We start from the raw sequence: 21279 nt of genomic DNA, 5'->3' as shown, positions 1-21279 counted from the left end.
GAGAGAGAGAGAGAGAGAGAGAGAGAGAGAGAGAGAGAGAGAGAGAGAGAGAGAGAGAGAGAGAGAGAGAGAGAGAGAGAAAGAGAGAGAGAAAGAGAGAGAGAGAGAGCGAGAGAGAGAGAGAGAGAGAGAGAGAGAGAGAGAGAGAGAGAGAGAGAGAGAGAGAGAGAGAAGAGAGAGAGAGAGAGAGAGAGAGAGAGAAGAGAGAGAGAAAGAGAGAGAGAGAGAGAGAGAGAGAGAGAGAGAGAGAGAGAGAGAGAGAGAGAGAGAGAGAGAGAGAGGGAGAGAGAGCAAGAGAGAGAGAGGGAGAGAGAGAAGAGAGAGAGAGAGAGAGAGAGAGAGAGAGAGAGAGAGAGAGAGAGAGAGAGAGAGAGAGAGAGAGAGAGAGGGAGAGAGAGCAAGAGAGAGAGAGAGAGAGAGAGGAAGAGAGAGAGAGGGAGAGAGAGCAAGAGAGAGAGAGGGAGAGAGAGCAAGAGAGAGAGAAAGAGAGAGAGAGAGAGAGAGAGAGAGAGAGAGAGAGAGAGAGAGAGAGAGAGAGAGAGAGAGAGAGAGAGAGAGAGAGGGAGAGAGAGAGAGAGAGAGAGGAGAGAGAGAGAGAGAGAGAGAGAGAGAGAGAGAGAGAGAGAGAGAGAGAGAGAGAGAGAGAGAGAGAGAGAGAGAGAGAGAGAGAGAGAGAGAGAGAGAGAGAGAGAGAGAGAGAGAGAGAGAGAGAGAGGGAGAGAGAGAGAGGAAGAGGGAGAGAGGAGAGAGAGAGAGAGAAAGAGAGAGAGAGAGAGGGAGAGAGAGAGAGAGAGAGAGGGAGAGGGACTTGAACTGCTTGGCAATTGACATTGAGAATGAGTTTGGCTGTGGATGTGACTTACTGGAGCCTCCGCTCCACTGAGATGGCAGAGTAAGGTGGAGGAGGTCTGTAACCTCCACTTCCACTCAGAGCATTACTACACTCACTTCTTCCTTCACCCTTCACTTAAAGAGCATGATGCTCCTGGCTGCTGCATTAGAAGAGACCACAGTATGAATACCAACGTCAAGCTAAATGTATTTTAGCACTCTCCAACATTTCAACTTTAAGACTGTATGTCATGAGACCCTGGTTTAAATCGTGTAAAAATGTCATCAGTCAGCCGTCCACCAGTGGGTGGTCTCTAAAACACAGTGTGCCGAACGATTGGCAGACAAACACCAGATCAACATATGGTGCGATGTGTGCGAGCCTTAATGAGGCCTTTTTCTCTGTCATACTGAACAAGAACCAATACTTTAAATCGAGAACAGACATTAGTAGCATACGGAAATATGGCAATGTGAAATCTGCTCAACACATAATCCCATTGACCATTATATTATGACCATAATGGTGAATTCTTGATTAATTCATGGTGATAAGTATGCCAATAAAAGGAGTAATCCTAACATAACTGTTCAGATTGATGCTGTTCTGAAATGTTTTTCAGGGCCAAAACCACCAATCATATTGCTGAGGCTTACAATGTGTGGGCTAATCTTAAATAGTGTGTTACTGCTATTTTTCAGCACCATTACCACAGTGTCTGATCATTAGGCTACTGTACGGCTTCTGGGAATCAGGGCCCCAGGCCTTTGAAGCCACTGGGAGGTGTTTTTGTTCTCTCTCTCTCTGCACTTCTCTAAATAGAAATGAACTGTGTCTTATGTGATGTTCCATCTTAAACACATGCCCTCCAAATCCTTCATTAGCTATATAAATAGCACACTGCTCCTTACTGTTGCATTAACTACAAAATATACAAGTATGATCTATTACCATACCCAGGGGCGCAACTTTCACTGGGTATGGGGGGTCATGTCCCCCCTTCATTCTGAATTTTGGACCGTGGACACCACAGAGTGGGCTAATAGGCTGTGTGAAAGTAAAGCTTCTGGAAGGCTGGCTGGCTAGACCAGCACGGGAGAGTTGAGCATAGTTCAGTGTGTATGTGTTGTGCTGTTTCATCGAGTTATAAAAGCAAGCAGAGTAGAAACGGGCTACTCTTTAGTGTCCTGATGTAGCTGGCAAGGTAAACTGAATACCATGCACTCATAAATGTAATTCCTCTGCTGGAGGTGTAAAACACAAAAAGGGACAGATTTGCCTATGTGTTTTGTCTTGTGAAGGCTGGCTAATTTCTGGTATGTACTTTTATTTCAGCCTGTCTACAGATTCTCCCTTCACTCCTGTTTTTGTTTGCTTGTAAATGTTGATACTGGTGACTAATATCTGGAGAAACTGTGTAACGAAGCTGTGTGGCTCAGTTGGTAGAGCATGGTACGTGCAACGCCAGGGTTGTGGATTTGATTCCCATGGGGAACCAGTACAGAGAAGAAAGAAAACAAGTATGAACATGTATTCACTTGCTACTTCCTGTAAGTCGCTCTGGATAAGAGTGTCTATAAAACATGTATAACTGCTAAGAAATTAATTGGAAGGTTGGTTATCCTCCCACAATGTCAAGTTCTCTATCACCAGATTTGATTTATTACAAGATTAAAGGTATACTGGGCAACTTTCATAAGGTCGGGATGCCTTATATGGAATACAATATGACTAAAGGAGTCTGTATTGAAAACATGCCCACGTCTGGGGAGATACTTATTTAGGCAATCCTTAGCTACTGGGTTGCTCAGTCCTGGCCCTCAGGGTCTGCCGTCCTGTGAGTTGTCATTCTGGCCTTTTACGTAACACACACAAAACCAATCAATTAATGTTTCACTAATATCCAAAAGCTGAGTGGGGTGTGTTGGTTTGGGGTGCTGCAGGGCCGTAGACCCCTAGGGACAGGACGGGGGGACCCAGCTATATTGTTTGCAAGTAAAAAGAGCTTTACAGTACCATTCGGCCCATGATATTAATTACATGGAGGATTTGCGGTTTCTGTGTGTTAATGTATATTTGAGGTGTACAGTATGTGTTTTTTTGTTGACTCCAAACCTTTCCCTTGGGAATTAAAAAAAATAAAGGTGGGAACTGGGAAGGAAATTGTGTTGGGAGAGAGTTGAGTTATTGACTAGACTGGTGGTGGTGGGCGTGCAGGCAACTCGGGCTGGCTGGTCGGTCTGGCTGAAATGTGATATAGAGGATGTCTTGATAAAGACAATAAAAAGTCTTAGTTTTATTCGGCTATTGGTTAAAGGTGGAACACAATATGTATTATTGAATTAACTTTGATCTAGTTCAGGCTTATTAATCATTTAAACATATTTAATAATGATCTCTTACCTAGCTTGTGTAAAAATGCAGGAAATTAGCTTTAGATGCACCAAAGAATTCATGTGGGAGGACCCCAGATCCCCCGCCAGGTTATGTGCCTTCCCCCACTTCTAAAACCAAAGTGGCCCCCCTGACCATACCCCTCAAGTCATTTTGAATCAAAAGAAATGGAAACATTTCCAAGTTAGTATAACACAGCCATACTATAACTATCACAGTCTCAGGCAATATCATGGTTGCAGACGCATGATATGATGCATTTGACTCCTGAAGGAAGAAGTGTATCACCACTGCAGCCAGGACCTTCACCAAGACCACACTGAGTGTACAAAACATTAAGAACACCTGCTCTTTCCATGACAAATACTTACCAGGTGAATCCAGGTGAAAGCTTCGATCCTTTATTGATGTCACTTGTTAAATCCACTTCAATCAGGGAGGAGACAGGTTAAAGAAGGATTTTTAGCCTTGAAACAATTGACATGGATTGTGTATGTGTGCCATTCAGAGGGGGAATGGGCAAGACAAAAGATTGAAGTGCCTTTGAACGGAGTATGGTAGTAGGTGTCAGGTGCATCGGTTTGTGTCAAGAACAGCAACACTGCTCTTTTTAGTTTTTTACACAACAGTTTCCTGTGTGTATCAAGAATGTTCCTCTACCCAAAGGACATTCAGCTTACTTGACACAACTGTGGGAAGCATTGGTTATCAACATGGGCCAGCATCCCTGTGGAACGCTTTCGACACCTTGTAGAGTCCATGCCCCAAAATTGAGGCTTTTCTGAGGGCAAAGGGGGGGATACAACTCAATATTAGGAAGGCGTTCCTAATGTTTGGTATACTCAGTATATGTGGCCATAATGTTGTATGTGCTTCCATGTGCTGTGATATAATGAACAGAGGGCCTCAGTCTTTACCTAGAAGTAATTTAGCAGAGGTGTAACTAATCACTACCAGTCATTTATCTCATCCCTATCTCTATAGCCAGCCAGCCAGCAGGCCAGCCAGGAGTCTAACAGAAGGCGCAGAGGACTTGACTTGGTTAGCATTTAGCTCAGTTGGCATAGGGCTCAGATATATACTGGTTGCTCTGGAAAGTCTATCGGGAAATTGTCATCCTCTCTGTGTCTAATGTAGGATCATGCTGGAGCATTCAAATGAAGTTGCATTAGTCCTTAAGCCTTGGGTTGGTTATTCTTCGTTACCAAAGATATTAAACTATCTTATCTTATTATGGATTTCAGTATCATTCCGCTAGAATCGCTTTAATTTTATCTTGATATTTCTCTCAAAGCCATTTCTGCTACGGATGCCCGCGGTAATAATGGAATTGCATCTTATTTGATAACGAGGGACATCTACCGTACACGGTTGAGGCCCCAAATAACCCCAGACCGAACAGAGCCGTTGGAGGCGACAGTAACACTAACAACGGCATCAGAAACCTTCACTACAGCTTTGCTGCTCATCCCCCAGCAGTACAGTAAATGGCTGGAAGTAGGCAGACACATACATTATAGATATGACAGGCAGTATAAGTCGTCATTTCCCTGTGGACAGTTTCTCTGTAATGAGGTGCAGGTTGTCATGCAGGCGTTTAGAGGCGTGGGTTTGGGGAGGGAGTCAGAGACAAAGGCAGGCATGGCTAAAGAGGACCAGCCATACCAGCAGGAAGAGGATGTTAATGTGACCTGAAGGCGATCTTAGCCCTCACAGCTTCCCTCTATCCACACCAGTCACATTTGGCTATGTCAAAGATGGCTGCCATGTTCTAATCAATGCTTTCATCACAAATGTAGGACCATAATATTTGGTTTTGAGAGTTAAAGGACTGTGATGACACTGTCCCTGCAGATGAAGGCAGATGACTGCAGTACTAAATGTTGAGTCTACTTGAGTCATTTCAGTCACATTTACAGACAGTTACAGACAAACTCTTTTGAGTGGTTTAAGTCCATGCTGCAGGGAGGGAAGTAAGAAAAGTCCTGGGCCAGTAACACACCTCTACAGGGAGACGGACACACTAGCTCCATGCTTAACTTTCATTCATTTCACACTTTGTAATCAATTACTGGTCTCTAGAGCTATCAGTGAGGTGAGCTACCTTTTCCAGGAACGGGCCCGAGTCTCTCAGCGCCTCCTAATTCAAAAGACATTACAACGCTAGACAATACTCTTTGTGTATGGGTGGCCATTGATTTGGACTGTTTCAAGGCACCAGAACAAAGCGATTTACGGAGGTTGCAAACATATTTTGTGGGACAACATTGCATGGTCTTATCTGGTGTAGAGTTTAAGCATAAAAGAAATGGATGTGAATAATTAAACGACCAAGCCTTTGAAGGTATGCCCAACCGTTTTCTCTGGGCTACTCTCTGCCCAATGTCTCTCAAAAGGCTGCACCTAATATGATTTGAAATCGTAAAGCAGAGGCTGACGCCAGGCCTCCAGAAACCAATCCCTCTTACAGGATAAAACAGCAACTGTGTGAAATGTACACTGCAGGCCCCTTGGCTCAACCCCACTGATAGTCAGTCCACCCTCACTGTGACTCTGGGAGGGAAAAGAAAAAATGAGCTTGATCAGTGACAAAATAGGGCCTTTGCCCTTTTACTGCAGCCATAAATATAATCTGTCTTGAAGAAGAAAGAAAGCAGGAGAGGAGTACAGGGCGTAAAGAGACAGGTTCCCTTCAGGCTCTGGGCAGGCATAAATATGTCACAGTAGTCCACAGTGTGGAGAGGAGAGGAGAGGAGAGGAGAGGAGAGGAGAGGAGAGGAGAGGAGAGGAGAGGAGGGAGAGGAGAGGAGAGGAGAGGAGAGGAGAGGATGACGTGCCCAATGTCATGCCATGGTGGCCTGGGACTGGGGCCGTGGTCATGTACTGGTGATGGCTCCCCTGTGGTGAGGGGGAGGACAGGACAGGACCACACAGCAGGCCCAAGCCCACACATGCACACAGACTACCAGACAGCCACTCGCAGCAGAGGTAGTCAGGCCGCAACGCTCCAACATTTTCAACTGCAGACATAAAATAAATTTTGACATTCAGCCATCGCAAAGACCTTTTATGCCAAAAGGAGACAGTGAAGACGACAACAGGAACAGGAACAGGAGCATAAATCCCCAAAACAATGAGAGGGAGCTCATTTTATCTCTGTGATTGTTGAGATGCTACAAGAGCAATGCAGTGAGCAGGAACTGGCCCGGCCCTAATCCCTCATTCAACCTCAACAATCCCTCAGAGCTGCAAACGACAAGACTGAGAGCATGCCAAATAATACTGTGAAGCCATAATACAGGGATAAAACGTCCCCATGTTGAAGGCAAGGGAGGGAGGGAGAACATTCAAACATCTTAACAACTCAACATGGCAGTGACAGGAGCAAGTGGCCCCTGTTCATAATCCTGAGAGGAAATAATATGTTTACAAAGACTGCCATTGGCCTACCTGAATTTGTTTTAGACTGCTCCCTCCATTACTCCATCTCTCTATTTGGTTGTTGTTGTGCTAGGGGGTCGTGATAAGATAGTGTGTATTCAGGGAGGGAGGAAGGTAAAGATAGAGAGAGGTAGAGAGAGAGAGAGAGAGAGAGAGAGAGAGAGAGAGAGAGAGAGAGAGAGAGAGAGAGAGAGACCCGTCTGTGCGTTTGGACAGTAATTAATACAGTGTTCCCCTCGCTGCTCTGCTGACAACGGATTCATTCATACTGCTGTTTTCCTACTTTTCCAAAGGCTTCGTTAATTGCATTTAAATTAGCCCTGTAAAAAAGTTGAGTCGAGAACAAGGAGTAATACAGTGTTTTGTTTTTAGCTTGCTTTCGTTTGCGTACTTGTTTTTTTTTTAGGCTTGCGTAAGCTTGGCAGGCAGGGCACTGGCAGGTACCAATTTAGAAGGCAACACATGTCAGGAACAAGCACCCAGAACAGGTAATAACAGAGTCAGGGAAAAAGGGAAGAGGCTAGCACAAACGTAATGAAGGAAAAACACAACAAAGCTTTATGCTGTCTACTGCAAATGGAAAGGCTGCGCTAGGACTGCCCATTAGCACCTGTGTGACACTGTCTCTTCTGCCTATTAAGAGTCATGTTGGAGTGTGCATGGAGCTATTGAGGCGTGGATGTGAGTGTGAAAGGGAGCGAGCTGTAAAAGTGTGTGTTTGAGAAAGAGGAAGAGAGAGAAACAGGGGGAGAGAGAAAACGTGAGGGAGAAACAGGGAGAGAGAAACCGTGAGAGAGAGAGAGAGAGAGCTGAGAGAGAGGGAGGGGCTGTGAGAGAGAGAAACATGGAGAGAGAGAGAGAGAGTATTGTACTGTAATTCTGGTGGAGAGTTGGTTCTTTCGGAGCAGGGGATGAGGCCTCCCATGGAGTTGATGGAGCTGGCCAATCCTCTGGAGAGCAGAGCAAAGCAGATTGGACGAGCTCAGCAACACAGCTTGGGCGATCTCCCTGTCTCCCTCGGTCTCCCTCCCTTCACCCATTTACATTACATTTACATTTTAGTCATTTAGCAGACATTCCTATGCAGAGCAACTTGGAGTAAGTGCATTCATCTTAAGATAGCTAGGTGGGATAACCACATATCTCAGTCATAGTAAGTCAGTTTCTTCTCAATAAAGTAGCTATCAGCAAAGTCAGAGCTAGTAGGGGGAAAAAGTCAAGTGAGAGTGTTTGTCCCTCCCTCCCTCCCTGTCAGTGACTCCATCTCCCTGCCTGCCTGTCAGGCCCTGGTGCCATGGCTCAGAGCTTAGCAAACACTCTCTGCTCTCGTCTCCATCTCCCTCTCTGTCATCAGCCCAAACCTCACTCCCCCTCTCTCCTCCCCTCTCTATCTCGATCTTATCCTGCTGCTGGGAGCTGCGGAGAGACAATGGTGCTCTCATCCGCTGAGCAGAAACAGAGGGCTTGGGCAGTGACAGGCCTAAACCCCCCACCGCCACCACAGCCATACTGCCATCTCTCAGCTCCCACAGTAGGGATACATATCTAAAGCTCTGCGTTCTGCCAGCGCCGCTAAAAATGATATTAGTCAGACAGCATGTCCATAAAGCTCAAAGGGCATTATTCTTTTTTGAGGATAGCAAAGTGGCAGAGAGGGTGGGCAGGGAGGGGGAGCAGAGGTGGGATTTAGTCTGTCTTAGACTGAGCTGCTCAAACTGCCTCTGCTGCTTTCAGCCAGGAGGATGGTAGTATAGCCGAGCAGGCTGGGGAGGCAGAGGAGGGAGAGGAGGCTGAGGAGGGAGTGAGGAGGCTGAGGAGGGAGATGAGGGAGAGGAGGCTGAGGAGGTAGAGAGGAGGTTGAGGAGGGAGGCAGCCTGCCAGCCTGCCTGGGTTCATACAAGGACTGCTGCAGCTGCTGCCTCTTGTCTCGTCCATGGGACGCAGGATGCCAGGCATCTCTTTGTGTCTGTTCCAAGTTGGATCCTACTGTATCCTGCTGCTACATCCATCAATATCCTACTACCAACACACATTGTGGTCTCTCTCCCAACAGCTGTTGAACCAACACATGATACGGTCAGTCAGGGCTCAAGCAGGACATGACCTCTTCTAACCTGCACCGAGATAGTTCAGTAAATGGCAGTATTGTGTATGCAGTATTTAGCCAGGCAGGTGTTGTGTCATGGGGGAGGTACTACTATTGACAGTGGTGCTAATGATGATGGCGTGGTTCACAAGCATAACTTCTTAACCCATACAGTCTCAACACATGGCTTCACACGCACCCCACACACTGTTCAGTACAGTTAGAGGTTCATTGTCTCCAAATTAACCTTGTCAAACTATTTCTTTTCCCAGGGGAGAGTTGTATTACTATTGTAATACTTCAATCAGAATCAGAGATTGAGGAAAGTGTGACATTTTCATGTGCTTGTTCTCCCTCCCTCCCTCCCTCCCTCCCTCCCTCCCTCCCTCCCTCCCCCTCCCTCCCTCCCTCCCTCCCTCCCTCCCTCCCTCCCTCCCTCCCTCCCTCTCTCTCTCTCCTATTGGGTAGGGAATAGTCCATTTGGAATCTTAAGGAGATTTCACCCCTCCCTATAATAGGATTCTCAGCCTGCCTCAGTCTGGTGTGCGGTGGGTGCAGTGCTGTGATTATCCAGTATATTTACTATATAAACTCTGCTCAGCACACACTATGGAAGAGTTCTGCTAGGTCCAAATTAATTACAGAAGTTGTTAAGCATACAGCAGCTGTTGTAAACAAATGCAAATACATTTTCATATCAAACAAGCCCCTTGTATCCCGGCACACCAAAAATACATCTGCCACTTGTTTACTAACAAGTTAGGCCATCATCAAGCTGAGTGAGATAAATGGATATTCTCCAACTAGCCCCAGAGCGCTCAGATCCTGGCCACTCCATGGCTTTCATCAAAAGCTTTGCAGCTTTGTCTCTGGGTTTGTTCCATCCTTTCTCTCTTTCGATCTCTCATTCTCTCTCTCTCTCATCCCTCAGTCTCTCTTTCTTCTTGGCTGGTCTATTCCCTTTCATAGGTTGTCTGTGTTATTCTCCGTAGCCTTGCCTGGTTTTTCTCTAGGACAGCTTCAGAGCGTGGGTAATTCCTTCCTTTCCACTGAGCTGAACAGATCACTTTTCATTATCAGCAGGTTTCTGCGCTCGACACAAACTGCCTCTCTGTGGAGAACAAAGGCTTTCCACTAGTCTAACAGAACAGGTGCTCTGCTGGGTTTCGGGTCGGATGAGGAACAACTGCTCAGTCTGAGAGGAACTCTTCCTTGACACACCGACTGACGAAGATCACAACCATGCCTAGTTCTCAGTCCTTTCATACTGCTTCAGATCATCGCTCCTATGTCCATTTCCTCCTCTCCTCTGTTAGGATTCACCTCTATCTTCCCCATCACCTCTATAGATCTGGACCACTGAAATAACTCCATGATCTGAAACAGTTCACCGCCTGAGGCAACGTCTAGAATGCCTTAGACAGGCACCTAATCAGCCTTACGTTCTCTCTCAACAGAGAGAGCATATCTATGCATATCTATGTCCTTTACTAAAACTACAAGATGCAATAGTCTCCAGTAGTTCCATTTTTCGAAAGTCTACTGCAACATGTAAACAGTAGTCATACTATGGTCTTAACGGCCATAGTTGTTGACTTGTTTGTTGTTGACTTGTTGACTTCTTCATGTCATGTCTCTTCCTACTGTGGATTTAGCAGCATTGTAATACCCCGGAGGCCTTGTCATGACTGTAGAGTGTGGAGCTGTGGAATAGGCCATCAGGCTCAGGGCCCTGCCGGCCCCAGCAGCCATTTCCCAGCCCAGCGGAGCGGCGCTTACTGACCTGACACACACAGCACACAGACAAACACACACGACACACACGCTCCCTGACCTGGGCGTAGGGTGACCTCCCCCTCCCCAGCTCTGCTCCAGCCCAGAGAGCAGGTCCCGGCCACCTCTTCTTATTTATGAGCCATTTCACACAGCACTGCTCCCATTAGAGAGCCAGCCTTGGCTGGTCAGACACACACTAAACACTCCAAACACTAAACATTACGTACACCAGTAAGGCAGCCTGGGGACAGGGGGACAGGGACTGGGGATGGGACAGAGAAGATCCCAGGGCCACCACACAAAGCCACCACTCACACAGTCCAGGAAGAGAATACACCACTCACCCCAAAAGAGCAATGTAAACATATTGACCCACTTCCTGGTTGGCAGACATTGTCTGTAGCTTCAGCTGAGAGACAGGCTAGAGCTGGGAGTCTGCTCTGGAGGCTGTACAGCTGCTGCACCACCATTACTTCCATTTAGCACTAATATTATTGTATATCCTTTATCACCTTCTAGCATTACCAAATGTCAGATGAGTAGTTATTTTTGTTTCATAGGAATCATCTGGGAAATAATTACCCACTGATGTGATTTAACGATGTGCAGAAACTGATGGTTAGGCTTATTGGAGCATAATTGAACATTTCATTATTTTCCCTTCAGTTCTGTGGAGCTCTGAACAGCTAGCTGAATATTCAAGGCATAACATTCAGTTCTGTGGAGCTCTGAACAGCTAGCTGAAAATTCAAGGCATAACATTCAGTTCTGTGGAGCTCTGAACAGCTAGCTGAATATTCAAGGCATAACATTCAGTTCTGTGGAGCTCTGAACAGCTAGCTGAATATTCAAGGCATAGCATTCAGTTCTGTGGAGCTCTGAACAGCTAGCTGAATATTCAAGGCATAACATTCAGTTCTGTGGAGCTCTGAACAGCTAGCTGAATATTCAAGGCATAACATTCAGTTCTGTGGAGCTCTGAACAGCTAGCTGAATATTCAAGGCATAACATTCAGTTCTGTGGAGCTCTGAACAGCTAGCTGAATATTCAAGGCATAACATTCAGTTCTGTAGAGCTCTGAACAGCTAGCTGAAAATTCAAGGCATAACATTTGACTGACGGATTGATTTACAAATGCATACAAGACTTTAATAGGCAGCTGTGCTCCTGTGTGACTGAAAACAAGATTATCCTGAACTGGCAACATTAAAACACTGTGGGAAGTCTCTGAATGTTAGCTTGTTAACTTTCCAGAAAGTAGGCTAGGGCCTTTGTTAGGAAGACAGACAGCAATGGGACACACAGACACACAGATACACATAGACACACACACACATAGACACACACACACACACGCACACACACACACGCGCACGCACGTACACGCACACACACACACACACACACACACACACACACACACACACACACACACACACACACACACACACACACACACACACACACACACACACACACACACACACACACACACACACACACACACACACACACACACACACACACACACACACCTGTGATGGTGACGGAGGCGTGGCCGTCCTCGCCCAATAATGGGTTGGTCAGTCTGCAGCTGTAAGTGCTATTGGGCTCCAGGGTGACAGTCAGGACACTGAGCATGCTGAACAGCCCCTCCTCATTGGCCACCAGGGAGGTGGTGACGTTGTCTGTCAGGTTGTGCCCGCCCCCGTCCTGCCACAGTACGTCAGCCTCAGGGTAGCCACCGTACGCCACGCAGGTCAGCGCCACCTCGTCACCCGGCCGCAGGTTGGAGTCCGGCTCCAGGGTCACCAGAGGCTTGGAGTAGGGGGCTGAGGGGGGATAGAAGAGGGGACAAGAACAGACACACACAGAGTTTTAAGCCAAGTCGCCAGAAGCTTGGTGTAGGGGGCTGGGGGGGGGGAGCAGAGACATACAGAGTTTTAGCCAGATTATCACCAGTGAGGGACACCCAGGGAACTGTTTGACATGATTCCCATTAAATTGTTAATTACATTTAGGGAGCTTAGCATAACATCGAGCTTAAGATCCCAGAGACATCATTTGCAGCATATCCTGGTGCTCCCTTCTGTCCTCCTTCATCTCCTCCCTGAAGAGAGCCACGGCTCTGAGCCAAGCCGCCTCACAATACAACGCAACCACTACAGCCTGGCCCGGCCCGGATGGCGGGCCTGGGGGAAATAGGCACGGCTCCGAGAATCTGGGACTGCTGTGCTCTGTTCAGGGGTTTGGCAGGAGGGGGCGTGCGGTGAGGAGGTGAGGGGGGTGAATCCTCAGCCTGGAATGAATTCACGGCTCTCCAATCCCCTGAGCTAAAACACAACCAGAGAGGTGGCGGGCAGAGAGAGGAGGCTGTATTCCCTGAGCCAATCATAACACAGCAAACAATGGGGAGGACAGGGAGGGTGAAGAAGGAGATTAAATAACTTCATGCGAGTTGCCTTTTGAAAAGTGGACTCTCTCGCTCTCTCTCTCAGCACTAAGACGGAATGTCAGCCTGCCACTAACCTCCCTGGCTATCCATTTGACTGACAGGCAGATTTCCACGGAGACCCATCATTTTCTCAGAGCACTGTGGGAAGGGAGCTCTATGATGTTGACTGTAAATGCCAGCTAAAAATAATACATCTACGAATCGAATGCAGGAAAAGGGGACAATTTGTCACTGTTTGAGCTACTGTGTCATTGTTTATCTTTTCTCTACCCAGACTAGCCAGCCAAGAGGAAACCTGTTGAAGGTTAACACTGCTTAATGCACATACATCCTTAGAGGAAAGGAACAATTTAACAATACACCTTGGAAATTAGTGGCGAGGGAGGGAGGAGTTCACCAACACTGTGTGTGAAGCCATGAAGAATAATTCTAAATAAAAGTGCAATCAGTTGTGATGATGGTCCTCTGATGAAACAACCACCTTCATCACCGAGCTGTTAGTAACAATCAATCTTGGCAGGAACTAATCATCAAAGCCAGTGATTGACCACAACCAGAGGACCACAATCGGGAGGTATCGACCAATCATGTTATCGTGCATCCCTGACAGAACTAAGTGTTTCAGGACCAATTTCTGTGTTGTGTTAGGCATCGATCCTAAAGGTCTCGCATGATTACCAAAGAAGGGCCTGTGATGTGGATGGATGGAATTATTTAATCATTTAATAATTGATAAACATGAATAAAAAATTTAAAAATGAAAACGAAAATCCGGTGTTTCTATGTCAAACGGTTTTGTTATAATTCAGTCTTCTGTGACGTAAACTCAGCAAAAAAACAAAAGTCCCTTTTTCATCCCCTAACTTCACAGATGTTCATTGTAAAGGGTTTAGACACTGTTTCCCATGCTTGGTCAATGAACCATAAACAATGAATGGACATGCACCGGTGGAACAGTCGTTAAGACACTAACAGCTTACAGACGGTAGACAATTAAGGTCACAGTTATGAAATCTTAGGACACTAAAGAGGACTTTCTACTGACTGTGACAAACACCAAAAGAAAGATGCCCAGGGTCCTTGCTCATCTGCGTGAACATGCCTTAGGCATGCTGCAAGGAGGCATGAGGATTACAGATGTGGCCAGGGCAGGAAATTGCAATGTCCGTACTGTAAGACGCCTAAAACAGTGCTACTGGGAGACAGGACGGACAGCTGGTCGTCCTCGCAGTGGCAAACCATGTGTAACAACACCTGCATAGGATAGGTACTTCCGAACATCACATCTGTGGGACAGGCACAGAATGGCAACAACAACTGCCTGAGTTACACCAGGAACACATAATCCCTCCATCAGTGCCCAGACTGTCCACAATAGGCTGAGAGAGGCTAGACTGAGGGCTTGTAGGCCTGTTGTAAGGCAGGTTCTCACCAGACATCAACGGCAACAACGTCACCTATGGGCACAAAACTACCGTCGCTGGACCAGACAGGACCGGCAAAAAGTGCTCTTCACTGATGAGTCACGGTTTTGTCTCACCATGAGTGATGGTCGGATTTGCGTTTATCTTCAAAGGAATGAGCGTTACAACGAGGCCTGTACTCTGGAGCGGGATTGATTTGGAGGTGGAGGGTCTGTCATGGTCTGGGGCGGTGTGTCACAGCATCAACAGACTGAGCTTGTTGTCATTGCAGGCAATTTCAACGCTGTGCGTTTCAGGGAAGACATCCTCCTCCCTCATGTGGTACCCTCCTGCAGGCTCATCCTGACATGACCCTCCAGCATGACAATGCCACCAGCCATACTGCACATTCTGTGTGTGATTTCCTGCAAGACAGGAATGTCAGTGTTCTGCCATGGCCATGGCCAATTCCATTGAGCACGTCTGGGACATGTTGGATCGGAGGGTGAGGGCTAGAGCCATTCCCCCCCCCAGAAATGTTCGGGAACTTGCAGGTGCCTTGGTGGAAGAGTGAGGTGACATCTCACAGCAAGAACTGGCAAATCTGGTCCAGTCCGTGAGGAGGAGATGCACTGCAGTACTTAATGCAGCTGGTGGCCACACCAGATACTCACCAGATACCCCCCCCCCCCCTTTGTTCAGGGACACATTATTCAATTTCTGTTTGTCACTAGTCTGCGGAACTTGTTCAGTTTATGTCTCAGTTGTTGAGTCTTGTTATGTTCATACAAATATTTACACATGTTAAGTTTGCTGAAAATAAACGCAGTTGACAGTGAGAGAACGTTTCTTTTTTGCTGAGTTTAAATAAAGTGTAATATTGGGATGCAAACTAAAAATGGAATACATTTCAACTCTATATCTGACATGGTACAAGTGTCTCCTTTTTTTATGTTCCTGCCGATAACCATGTGTGAGAGGTGTATACTTTTGTTTCAAAGTAGATTTGTTTAAGACTTACCAAGAAACACTCTGTGTGACCCTGATTTATCCCACTGCAGTAAAAGGTTAAAGAGGGGACTCTACTTCCTGTATGTGAAGCCCTTGAGGTGTCTCCTTCTCCTCACCTCCTTTTCAAACGTATTGGAGGAGACCACCTTCTTCTCCAATGTGTTTTGAGACAGGATTCGAGGAAAGATGTATCGAGAAAGATGTGGTAGCTAGAGGCCAAGCATTGGTCCGGCTTTACCAGTCTGAGGTCGATATTGTAAAACTTAAAAGAGAATGTGTTCTCAATGACTTACCTTGTTAAATAAAGGTAATAAATGAACAGACTCACCTGCTACCTGGAGCAGTAGGGCTGCACTGCCGTAGTCCTTCACCCTGACGAAGCAGGTGTAGCTACCCTCATCGGCCACCCGGACCCCTCTCAAGAGGAGCGAAGCGTTGCCCGCGCCCAGCTGAGAGGGGTACAGGCTGGTGCGGTTGGCGTAGCGCTCTCCCTGGTCTACCAGCTGGTCCTGGCTAGCCCAGTAGCTGTGCACACTGCGCTTGGTGTCCGTCAGCTGCCAGAAGACACTGAGGTCAGACAGGTTGAAGGGAGAGGCGTGGCTGAAGGAACAGTTGAGGGTGCTGTCCATGCCATACAGCGCCACCACTGGCAGCTCTGGGACATACACTTCCAGGACAGCTAGATAGGAGAGAGAGGAGAGAGAGCGAGTATGTCAACAACAGCAAACATAGACCTGTGTGTTTAGCCATGTACTGGAGAGAGATGTCTAAATAAGCTTTAGGGGGATGAATGAACTGCAATAAAGATGTTGCTCCTAAATATCCACTTGGAGACAGTGGTGAGTTAATAATCTAGACAGTGGTCTGTCTGGTGAGAAAGAACACTCTCCATCTCTCTCCAGAGTGTTGTGTTTCCCTCAACAGAACACTGGGCTAAGTTGCTCAATGTTGAGTGTGATTTGTTTTGTTTTAAAGTGGAAACCCTCCTTAAGGCATCTGATCTCCAGACTGTCTAGACTGGACACTTCTGATCTGTTCTCTTCTCTCCTCTCCTCTCCTCTCCTCTCCTCTCCTCTCCTCTCCTCTCCTCTCCTCTCCTCTCCTCTCCTCTCCTCTCCTCTCCTCTCCTCTCCTCTCCTCTCCTCTCCTTCCCTCCCCTCCCCTCCCCTGTCCTCTCTGCAGCCAAGAGCAGGCTCTGCATAATCATTCTGGCTTAGTAGCCATCTCAGACACCACAGAGAGAGGAGGATACTACTAAACCATTCACAATGTATTCCTGTCTCCACTTCTACAGGTCTGGTTGTGTGATGAACATGAGGACAGAAAAAGCCATTCCAACCCCTGAAATCCCCCTGAATCTAGTGTGATGCATCCTATACTTGACTGCTGCTATTCTTTATGAGAATCGCTTCTGTACTCATATCTTTCAGATTTAATAACAATCACACGCTTTTGCATGAAATAGTTGTGATTGAGGTGTAACAATTGATTTCCCCATTATCAACAAACAACACTTTCCTCCGAGTGCAATCCATGGATGAGGATGCTCAGTCAAGGCAAAGATATTTTGGTAGACACCAAACCTCACAGGAGACCCCGCATTCACCAATATCCCCCTGCACATCTATAGGCACACTGCCACCTGCTGGATCCTCATGTAACTACAGGCCAAAGGAAAACTTGGCAAACCATCCACCACATCCAGAAAACCATGGATACAGAAGAACAACAATCCTCAGTAACTAACTAATACGAGAATGTCATTCTAGGTGATGCACTACAGCTCCTCCCAACCCCTGTGAAAATCACAAAGCAGCTTTTAATTTACTGACATTAATACAGTGGTGTTTTTCTATAGGCCCATAATGTGGCTACACTTCCTCTGCCGTGCCACAGCACAGTCGACAATCCAAAGCAGTAATCACAGCATACCATTACAGTAGCAGGGTTTATTGTAGAGCGGTATGGCTGTCTACCAGACTAATGTTCTAGTAGTTTGTGTGTGTGTGTGTGTGTGTGTGTGTGTGTGTGTGTGTGTGTGTGTGTGTGTGTGTGTGTGTGTGTGTGTGTGTGTGTGTGTGTGTGTGTGTGTGTGTGTGTGTGTGTGTGTGTGTGTGTGTGTGTGTGTGTGTGTTTGTAGTGCTTTCTGGGTAATGAATAGGCAACAGGCACTTTGGTAGGACTGTAGTGGAAGTGACGGTCCCCATAGAGGCATGCACACAGAGGAGGGAGGAGACACAGCAATTAGATCACTCCCAGAGCAGACTGGAATGACTCACTCTAATGGGTTCACAGAGGAGGAGAGAGAGGTGAGAGGGAGGTAGGGGAAGAGAATTGGAGAGGGGGAGAGAGGGAAGAGAGGTGGGAAATGATGGAAGAGAGGGGATAGGAAGGAAAATGAGAGGGCAGCTTTGAGCGTGCACTTAAAGATAATATCAGGAAACAAGCCAGGAGGGGAGAGCACTGCAGCCCATCGCTAATCCCCTAACTCAGGACAGGGCCCAAGTCAGGGAAGAGATAGGTACTCATCCCTCTCTCCTTCAATCTCTTTCTCCCTCTAACCAGTGACCCTTTTCCTGGTGCCGGTCTGGTAAGGGTGCAGCAGGACACTGGGGCAGCATATTAACACACTGACAGACATTCACACAGACTGAGAGCAGCAGGAGAGCACAGCGTTTCACACCCACTTCACTGCACCCAGGGGGGAGGGGCTTTTAGCTCTGACATCATGGAAACTGTGAGTAAGCATCTGATGTCCTATTCCTTCAGATGTGAAACACGGGTTGGGCAAACTGGTATTGTTTCTGCTTTTAACTTCTAGAAATCTCCAACAAACACAAAACAGTTAGCACAAATACTGTAGTATTTGTGATAACTGCTTTGGGGCAGCAGGCAGCCTAGTGGTTATAGAGTGTTAGGCCAGTAACCGAAAGGTAGTTGGATCGAATCCCCGAGCTGACAATCTGTCGTTCTGCCCCTGAGCAAGGCAGTTAACCCACTGTTCCCCGGTTAGGCCGTCATTGTAAATAAGAATTTGTTCTTAACTAACTTGCCTAGTTAAATAAAACATTTGGTCTAGGAGGTTGTGGTTGAAAAAGTGTATTGTGAGAGGTGGTGTCTCCCTATTTGAGGGAGGAGGGTTAAGGGCTCTCCCCGGCCCCCTGAGAGGTGATAAAGAGATGCTCAGAGCAGAGAGTGGTGGAGGGAGGGGACGGCAGGGCAGATTTACACCCTGCTCTTTGTGTTTATGGGCCCGGCTCTGTTTGAGTGCCTGTGAGAGAGACAGAGCCGTGCACTTTCACAGCCGACATGAAATAAACTCATTAAAGCCCCGTGAGCGCTGGCTGGCACTCTTCCCTCAGAGCGGAGTGTCAGACATGCAGGCAGGGAGAAAGGAGGGCAGACATACAGGCAGGGAGGAAGAGGCAGGTAGGCAGGCAAGCTACAGTGGGGGAACAAGTATTTGATACACTGCCGATTTTGCAGAATTTCCTACTGACAAAGCATGTAGAGGTCTGTAATTTTTATCATAGGGACACTTCAACTGTGAGAGACAGAATCTAAAACAAAAATCCAGAAAATCACATTGTATGATATTTAAGTAATTAATTAGCATTTTATTGCATGACATAAGTATTTGATCACCTACCAACCAGTAAGAATTCGTTTTTCTTTAAGAAGCCCTCCTGTTCTCCACTCATTACCTGTATTAACTGCACCTGTTTGAACTCATTACCTGTATAAAAGACACCTGTCCATACACTCAATCAAACAGACTCCAACCTTTCCATAATGGCCAAGACCAGAGAGCTGTATAAGGACATCAGGGATAAAATTGTAGACCTGCACAAGGCTGGGATGGGCTACAGGACAATAGGCAAGCAGCTTGGTGAGAAGGCAACAACTGTTGGCGCAATTATTAGAAAATGGAAGAAGTTCAAGATGACGGTCAATCACCCTCGGGCCGGGGCTCCATGCAAGATCTCACCTCGTGGGGCAGGACTAAATGGCAGGACCTGGTCAATGACCTGGGGCACCTCGTGGGGCAGAACTAAATGGCAGGACCTGGTCAATGACCTGAAGAGAGCTGGGACCACAGTGTCAAAGAAAATAATTAGTAACACACTACGCCGTCATGGATTAAAATCATGCAGCGCACGCAAGGTCCCCCTGCTCAAGCCAGCGCATGTCCAGGTCCGTCTGAAGTTTGCCGATGACCATCTGGATGATCCCGCAGAGGAATGGGAGAAGGTCATGTGGTCTGATGAGACAAAAATAGAGCTTTTTGGTCTAAACTCCACTCGCCGTGTTTAGAGGAAGAAGGATGAGTACAACCCCAAGAACACCATCCCAACCGTGAAGCATAGAGGTGGAAACATCATTCTTTGGGGATGCTTTTCTGCAAAGGGGACAGGATGACTGCACTGTATTGAGGGGAGGATGGATGGGGCCTTGTAACGCGAGATCTTGGCCAACAACCTCCTTCACTCAGTAAGAGCATTGAAGATGGGTCGTGGCTGGGTCTTCCAGCATGACAACGACCCGAAACACACAGCCAGGGCAACTAAGGAGTGGCTCTGTAAGAAGCATCTCAAGGTCTCCAGACCTGAATCCAATAGAAAATCTTTGGAGGGAGCTGAAAGACCGTATTGCCCAGCGACTGCCCCGAAACCTGAAGGATCTGGAGAAGGTCTGTACGGATCATATCAAACGTATGATCTCTGTAATTGCAAACAAAGGTTTCTGTACCAAATATTAAGTTCTGCTTTTCTGATGTATCAAATACTTATGTCATGCAATAAAATGCAAATGAATTACTTAAAAATCATACAATGTGATTTTCTGGATTTTTGTTTTAGATTCCGTCTCTCACAGTTGAAGTGTACCTATGATAAAAAATTACAGACCTCTACATGCTTTGTAAGTAGTAAAACCTGCAAAAACGGCAGTGTATCAAATACTTGTTCTCCCCACTGTAGCAATGGCCCTGTTAGATGCTCACTCCTCTCAACCCCTCAGCTCCCCTCATCCCCTCCGCTCCCCTCATCCCCTCCGCTCCCCTAATCCCCTCCGCTCCCCTCATCCCCTCCGCTCCCCTCATCCCCTCCGCTCCCCTCATCCCCTCCGCTCCCCTAATCCCCTCCGCTCCCCTCATCCCCTCCGCTCCCCTCATCCCCTCCGCTCCCCTAATCCCCTCCGCTCCCCTCATCCCCTCCGCTCCCCTCATCCCCTCCGCTCCCCTAATCCCCTCCGCTCCCCTCATCCCCTCCGCTCCCCTCATCCCCTCCGCTCCCCTCATCCCCTCCGCTCCCCTAATCCCTGGGCTGTCTCTTCAACCCCTACCTCAGCTCAACATAACAGTGATGCTGTCACTGGGCCCTGGCTAGCCTAGTGCTAAGCTCACCAGTACAGATGCAGCCTCAAGAGTAGTGATGGGGTAAAAATCTACACCGTTCCATATCAGGATAGTAGTGTTTTCAGCACTTTTATTTCAAAACTATTTTTCACATGGCTCTCTCTCATCCCTCTGCAGCAGACATGTGGTGAGCAATATGTTTGGACCATGGAATCACAAAATCCCAGTATTGAATCGCAAAACATATAGAATCGTGAGAATCGCAATACATATCATATCAGCACCTAAGAATCGAGATAATATTGTATTGTGAGGTCCCTGGCAATTCCCAGACCTACTCTAGAGCCACCCAGAACTTGTGAGCTTAGATGAATGGTTCGCTGCACGGATATCCCTGCTAGTACAGATTAGCCCCGGCTAGTGCTAAACTAAGCTATACAGATGAGTGGAGAAGAGGGGCTGAGGGGCCTGCTGAGTGTGAAGCAGTATGGCAGGCAGCAGGCTGACAGGGCCTGGAAGGAGAA

General features: G+C 47.2%; 1 protein-coding gene across 4 annotated transcripts in view; it reads right to left on the bottom strand.

The window, feature by feature from the left end:
• LOC124033808 (CD276 antigen-like) overlaps window positions 1-21279 on the bottom strand; it is an 80598-nt gene that overhangs the window by 34140 nt on the left and 25179 nt on the right. For all 4 annotated transcript variants that reach the window (XM_046346151.1, XM_046346152.1, XM_046346150.1 and 1 more), the window contains exons 3-4: window positions 15728-16078; window positions 12066-12362 (exon numbers count right to left, since the gene is read on the bottom strand). In XM_046346151.1, coding sequence (XP_046202107.1) covers window positions 12066-12362; window positions 15728-16078 — 648 coding nt within the window. The remainder of the gene's footprint in view (window positions 1-12065; window positions 12363-15727; window positions 16079-21279) is intronic.

This window comes from Oncorhynchus gorbuscha, linkage group LG04 (assembly GCF_021184085.1).
Source record: "Oncorhynchus gorbuscha isolate QuinsamMale2020 ecotype Even-year linkage group LG04, OgorEven_v1.0, whole genome shotgun sequence".
Classification (NCBI taxonomy): Eukaryota; Metazoa; Chordata; class Actinopteri; order Salmoniformes; family Salmonidae; genus Oncorhynchus; species Oncorhynchus gorbuscha.
This window is presented reverse-complemented; position numbering and strand designations above follow the sequence as displayed.